Raw genomic sequence first — 7,500 nt, forward strand, 5'->3', positions numbered from 1 at the left:
AGGGCGTAGAGGGATTTCTTATAAGTGTCCGCGTTAGAGTCCCACTTTACACCACTGAGGGACAGCGAGAGATGGTGAACAAGGCAGAGGACAGAGAGAGGGAAGGAGGGAGAGAGGGAGAGAGGCAAGGAAGCTAGGAATCAGCTCATTGTAAACTCTTATCATATCTCTGTTGCAGAGAAGACTAATTATAGTGTCTGTAAAAAGCCATACATTAGATACGTCTTCAAGTCTCAGGGCTTGGACTTAGATGTTTTTATTAATATATAACACTTTCATTTTATCTTGTATTCATTTTACATTGTTGTAAATTCTTTAGTTAGATTTTTTTTGTTTATTGTTCTATCTGCTGCATATCATTTACATGAATCAGTATTTATTGTTCTATCTGCTGCATATCATTTACATGAATCAGTATTTATTGTTCTATCTGCTGCATATCATTTACATGAATCAGTATTTATTGTTCTATCTGCTGCATATCATTTACATGAATCAGTATTTATTGTTCTATCTGCTGCATATCATTTACATGAATCAGTATTTATTGTTCTATCTGCTGCATATCATTTACATGAATCAGTATTTATTGTTCTATCTGCTGCATATCATTTACATGAATCAGTATTTATTGTTCTATCTGCTGCATATCATTTAAATGAATCAGTATTTATTGTTCTATCTGCTGCATATCATTTACATGAATCAGTATTTATTGTTCTATCTGCTGCATATCATTTACATGAATCAGTGTCTATTGTTCTATCTGCTGCATATCATTTACATGAATCAGTGTCTATTGTTCTATCTGCTGCATATCATTTACATGAATCAGTATTTATTGTTCTATCTGCTGCATATTATTTACATGAATCAGTATTTATTGTTCTATCTGCTGCATATCATTTAAATGAATCAGTGTCTATTGTTCTATCTGCTGCATATCATTTACATGAATCAGTGTCTATTGTTCTATCTGCTGCATATCATTTACAAGAATCAGTGTCTATTGTTCTATCTGCTGCATATTATTTACATGAATCAGTATTTATTGTTCTATCTGCTGCATATCATTTACATGAATCAGTGTCTATTGTTCTATCTGCTGCATATCATTTACAAGAATCAGTGTCTATTGTTCTATCTGCTGCAAACATTTACATGAATCAGTATTTATTGTTCTATCTGCTGCATATCATTTACATGAATCAGTGTCTATTGTTCTATCTGCTGCATATCATTTACATGAATCAGTGTCTATTGTTCTATCTGCTGCATATCATTTACATGAATCAGTATTTATTGTTCTATCTGCTGCATATCATTTACATGAATCAGTGTCTATTGTTCTATCTGCTTCAGATTTGTATTTCATTTTATTTAACCTTTATTTAAATAGGAAGGTCAGTTACGAACAAATTCTTATTTACAATGACGGCCTACCAAAAGGCCTCCTGCGGGGACAGGGGCCTGGGATTAAACATAAAAAATAAGTACAATATAAATATAGGACAAAACACACATCACAACAAGAGAGACAATACAACACTACATAAAGAGAGACCTAAGACAACAACATAACAGCAAAACATGACAACACAGCATGATAGCAACACCACATGGTAGCAGCACAAAACATGGTACAAACATTATTGGGCACAGACAATAGCCCAAAGTGCAAGAAGGTAGAGGCAACAATACATCACACAAAGCAGCCACGACTTTCAGTAAGTGTCTCCATAATTGAGTCTTTGAATGAAAAGATTGAGATAAAACTGTCCAGTTTGAGTGTTTGTTGCAGTCTGAAAAGAGGAGCGACCCAGGGATGTGTGTGCTTTGGAGACCTTTAACAGAATGTGACTGGCAGAAAGGGTGTTGTATGTGGAGGATGAGGGCTGCAGTAGATATCTCAGACAGGGGGGAGTGAGGCCTAAGACGGTTTTATAAATAAGCATCAACCAGTGGGTCTTGTGATGGGTTTACAGAGATGTTTACAGAGGAGTATAGAGTGCAGTGATGTGTCCTATAAGGAGCATTGATGGCCGAATGGTAAAGAACATCTAGCCGCTCGAGAGCACCCTTACCTGCCGATCTATAAATAACGTCTCTGTAATCTAGCATGGGTAGGATGGTCATCTGAATCAGGGTTAGTTTGGCAGCTGGGGTGAAAGAGGAGCGATTACGATAGAGGAAACCAAGTCTAGATTTAACCTTAGCCTGCAGCTTTGATATGTGCTGAGAGAAGGACAGTGTACCGTCTAGCCATACTCCCAAGTACTTGTATGAGGTGACTACCTCAACCTCTAAACCCTCAGAGGTAGTAATCACACCTGTGGGGAGAGGGGCATTCTTCTTACCAAACCGCATTACCTTTGTTTTGGAGCTGTTCAGAACAAGGTTGTGGGCAGAGAAAGCTTGTTTGACACTAAGAATGCTTTGTTGTAGAGCGTTTAACACAAAATCCAGGGAGGGGCTAGCTGAGTTTAAGACTGTATCATCTGCATTTAAATGGATGAGAGAGCTTCCTACTGCCTGAGCTATGTTGTTAATGCAAATTGAGAAGAGCATGGGACCTAGGGTCAAGCCTTGGGGTACACTCCCTTGGTGACAGGCAGTGGCTGAGACAGCATATTTTCTGACTTTATACACTGCACTCTTTGAGAGAGGTAGTTAGAAAACCAGGCAAAAGACCCTTCAGTGACACCAATACTCCATAGCCGGCCCACAATAATGGAATGGTCTACCGTATCAAAAGCTTTGAACAATTCAATAAAAACAGCAGCACAACATTGCTTAGAATCAAGGGCAATGGTGACATCATTGAGGACATTTAAGGTTGCAGTGACACATCCATAACCTGAGTGGAAACCAGATTGCAGACCAGAGAGAATACTATAGACATCAAGAAAGACAGTCAATTGATTATTGAGAAGTTTTCCCAACACTTTTGATAAACAGGACCAAATAGAAATAGTCCTATAACAGTTAGGATCAGCTTGATCTCCCCCCTTTAAATAAAGGATGAACCGTGGCTGCCTACCAAGCAATGGGAACCTCCCCAGACAGGAGAGACAGGTTGAAAAGGTCAGAGAATAGGGCTTGGCGATGATAAGGGCAGAAACCTTAAAGAAGAAAGGGTCTAAACCGTCTGACCCAGATGTTTTTTTTGGGGGGGGTTCAAGTTTAAGGAGCTCCTTTAGCACCTCAGACTCAGTGACCGCCTGCAGGGAGAAACTTTGTAGCGGGGCAGTGGGGAAAAACAGGGAGGAGCATCGGAGATAGTCACATTAGAAGGGGTGGGAGGTTAGGAAATATTGGACGGGCAAGGAGGCATGGCTGAGTCAAATAGGAATCCTGACTTAATGAAGCGGTGATTAAAGAGCTCAGCCATGTGCTTCTTGTCAGCAACAACCACATCATCAACATTAAGGGACACGGGCAGCTGTGAGGAGGAGGGTTTATTCTCCAGGTATTTAACCGTTTTGCAGAACGTCTTGGGGTAAGGACCCACAGAGAGAGAACTGCTCCTTAAAGTAACTAGCTTTGGCCTTCCGGATAGCCTGAGTGCACTGACTTCTCATTAGCCTGAACGATCATTCACATGAATCATTATCTATTATCCTTATTGGGACTTTGTTGTTGCTGTTTTTTGTCATTTCATATTAATTGGCTGTTTTTTTTTCCTTCCACATAATAATCAGTTTCTCTTTTTTAGTTTCTGTACAGTCATGACTTAACATTGTGTTTTTCTTATACAGCCTGATTAAAAATTCACAAAGATCATCTGTCGAATGTTTTAACATAAGAGAAAAAATTCTCCCCAGTCTATTGGCATTTCTTTTCACCATATGAAAATAAATGTATTCTGTTTTAACTTACTGTAGATGTTCGAATAGCATTTATCAGCTGGGGATTTACAAGATAAATACAACTAGAAGAAAGACAGATTGATTTGTTCCCGACATGTTCCCTGGTAATTTGTCTTGGAACCTGATCTCACAGTTAAACATCTTACATCATGTTGTGTGTTCTCTTCCGTCATTGTAGCCTGCTCCTCTGGGGGCCTGTGGTGTTTCATTTGGTCCTCATGGAGTTCCTCAATCACAACACAACACAATACAACACCCCAACCCCAACAGAGAAGCAGGCAAGCAACAACATAACAGAACACATAACGACATAACAAAAAAAGTGGTGTTGTGTTGTTTCATTTGTGTTTCATTGGCCCTCCATGTGTCTCTGTCTGTCTGTCTTGTCTTGTGGTCCTTACAGGTCTTCCTCTGCATTGTTCCTCCGCCTCCTCTTCCCCTGTCCAGCACGAGCAGCTCCCATACCCTCCCCCTTCTTTGTCAGCAGCCAATGAGAGCCAGGGAAGGTTTCTAGGTAACTGTGCAGCTCAGCCCGCCCCACTGCGAGCTCAGGACTCTGACTCTGAAGAAGAGTTTGGCCCTAATTCATTCTTAGTTAGAACTGGCTCAGGAAACATCTATGCTGCTGCTGTTACTGCTGCTACTACTGGGACGCTAGATGGTGAGTTTAATGGTCTTCCTCACTACTACTGCTTTCTACAGGCTAGTGGAGAGAGAGAGAGGGGTGGGGGAGGGAGAGAGAGAGAGAGAGAGAGGAGAGCGAGAGAGACAGAGAGAGAGGGGGAGAGAGAGAAAGAGAGAGAGCTCCCATATCTACTGGGTGAAATACCACGGTGTGCCATCACAGCAGCAAGATGTGTGACCTGTTACCACAGGAAAAGGGCAACCAGTGAAGAACAAACACCATTGTAAATTCAACCTATATTTATGTTTATTTATTTTCCCTTTTTGTACTTTAACTATTTGCACATCGTTACATCACTGTAAATAGACATAATATGACATTTGAAATGTCTCTATTCCTTTCGAACTTGTGTGAGTGAAATATTTACTGTTCACTTTTTATTGTTTATTTCACTTTTGTTTATCCATTTCCATCACTTGCTTTGGCAACGTTAACATATGTTTCCCGTGCCAATAAAGCCCTTAAATTGAATTGAGAGAGAGCGAGAGATAAAGAGAAAGAGAGAGACAGGGAAAGGGCCACTGGACCACTAGGTGGTGGGTAAGTGACCTGTCTTCCACGCTGCTGCTTTCTGGATGGTCTGAGGGGGTAGTAGTAGCTAGTCAGCACTGTGGGTGGTGTTGTGTTATAGAGATAGCCATAGACAAGACCCTGGCCCGTTTTGTTAATGAGTCAGAGGAGAGTTAGGAATAATGATAGGGGAAACAATCAATACAGTTAGAGATCACAAAATTATTTTGTACTGTGTTCTATTGATACTTTGACTCCAAGTATAATTATTTTTTTTACTTTGAGGAGATATCCCTAGTTATTAACTTTGAGGACATAGCCCTAGTTATTAACTTTGAGGAGATATCCCTAGTTATTAACTTTGAGGAGATATTCCTAGTTATTAACTTTGAGGAGATATCCCTAGTTATTAACTTTGAGGAGATAGCCCTAGTTATTAACTTTGAGGAGATATCCCTAGTTATTAACTGGGAGGAGATATTCCTAGTTATTAACTTTGAGGAGATATCCCTAGTTGTTAACTATGAGGAGATATCCCTAGTTATTAACTTTGAGGAGATATCCCTAGTTATTAACTTTGAGGAGATAGCCCTAGTTATTAACTTTGAGGAGATATCCCTAGTTATTAACTTTGAGGAGATAGCCCTAGAAGACTCAGTTGTGAGTGTGGGCTTGCCTGTGGAGCACGCAGTCAAACACAGGAGCGATTTAGGTTTTAGTGCATCAGAAGTGCGGAGTTCCCTGTATGGGTTTAGGCTTTAGTGCTGTGTGTGTGTAGCCGGCAGGAATGGAGCGTTTCCTCCATGGGTTCCCCTTGAACTACCTGACTGACAGGTGTAAGAACTGTGAAATAGCTAACACTTGTAAAATTAACCTTGTCTGGTATGTGTTTCTAAATGTTCCGTTATCAGGAAGCACATTGTATTGTATGGAAACATTTATGAACTTGTTTTGATCAAATCAAAGTTTATTTGTCACATGCGCCGAATACAACAGGTGTAGACCTTACCGTGCAATGCTTACTTACTAGCCCTTAACCAACAATGCAATTCAAGAAAGAGTTTTCCCCCAAATGTAACATGCTGGTAGAAATGAGGTAAAACGGGTTTAAGTTTCCCTGCATTAAAGTCCCCGGCCACTAGGAGCGCCGCTTCTGGATGAGCGTTTTCCTGTTTGTTTATGGAGGAAGACAGCTGGTTGAGTGCGGTCTTAGTGCCAGCATGGGTTTGTGGCGGTAAATAGATGGCAATAATCATTAGAGCAGTGGTTCCCAAACTTTTCATAGTCCCTTACCCCTTCAAACCCCTAGCTGTACCCCCTCTAGCACCAGGGTCAGCACACTCTCAAATATTGACGATATATTTAGTTTTTGTCACAACTCGGCTTGTGGGAAGTGACAAAGATCTCTTATAGGACCAGGGCACAAATAATAGTCGAAAATTGTGAATAACTCACCACAGGTTAATGAGAAGGATGTGCTTGAAAGGATGCACATAACTCTGCAATGTTGGGTTGTATTGGAGAGAGTCTCAGTCTTAAATCATTTTCCACACTCAGTCTGTGCCTGTATTTAGTTTTCATGCTAGTGAGGGCCGAGAAACCACTCTCACATAGGTACGTGGTTGCAAAGGGCATCAGGGTCTTAACAGCCGATTTGCCAAAGGCAGGATACTCTGAGCGCAGCCCAATCCAGAAATCTGGATTCTGTGTTTAGCTATGTTTAGCTGTGGTTTAGTTGTGTTTAGCTGTGGTTTAGCTGTGTTTAGCTGTGGTTTAGCTATGTTTAGCTGTGGTTTAGCTGTGTTTAGCTGTATTTAGCTGTGGTTTAGCTGTGTTTAGTTGTGCTTAGCTGTGTTTAGCTGTGGTTTAGCTGTGGTTTAGCTGTGTTTAGCTGTATTTAGCTGTGGTTTAGCTGTGTTTAGTTGTGCTTAGCTGTGTTTAGCTGTATTTAGCTGTGGTTTAGCTGTGTTTAGTTGTGCTTAGCTGTGTTTAGCTGTGGTTTAGCTATGTTTAGCTGTGGTTTAGCTGTGTTTAGCTGTGGTTTAGCTATGTTTAGCTGTATTTAGCTGTGGTTTAGCTGTGTTTAGTTGTGCTTAGCTATGGTTATCTGTGTTTAGCTATGTTTAGCTGTGTTTAGCTGTGGTTTAGCTATGTTTAGCTGTATTTAGCTGTGGTTTAGCTGTGTTTAGTTGTGTTTAGCTGTGGATTAGCTGTGTTTAGCTGTGCTTAACTGTGTTTAGCTGTGCTTAGCTATGGTTATCTGTGTTTAGCTATGTTTAACTGTGGTTTAGCTGTGGTTTAGCTGTGGTTTAGCTGTGCTTAGCTGTGCTTAACTGTGTTTAGCTGTGCTTAGCTATGGTTATCTGTGTTTAGCTATGTTTAACTGTGGTTTAGCTGTGGTTTAGCTGTGGTTTAGCTGTGCTTAACTGTGTTTAG

At 40.5% G+C, this 7,500-nt stretch overlaps 1 protein-coding gene across 1 annotated transcript in view; it reads left to right on the forward strand.

Moving 5' to 3' along the window:
- tenm4 (teneurin transmembrane protein 4) overlaps nucleotides 1-7,500 on the forward strand; it is a 653,198-nt gene that overhangs the window by 244,528 nt on the left and 401,170 nt on the right. Inside the window, 1 exon segment of the mRNA XM_082966126.1 lies at nucleotides 4,273-4,530. Within this exon segment, the coding sequence (XP_082822252.1) occupies nucleotides 4,273-4,530 (258 nt within the window).

Source organism: Salmo salar, chromosome 20 (assembly GCF_965601325.2).
Source record: "Salmo salar chromosome 20, fSalSal1, whole genome shotgun sequence".
NCBI lineage: Eukaryota > Metazoa > Chordata > Actinopteri > Salmoniformes > Salmonidae > Salmo > Salmo salar.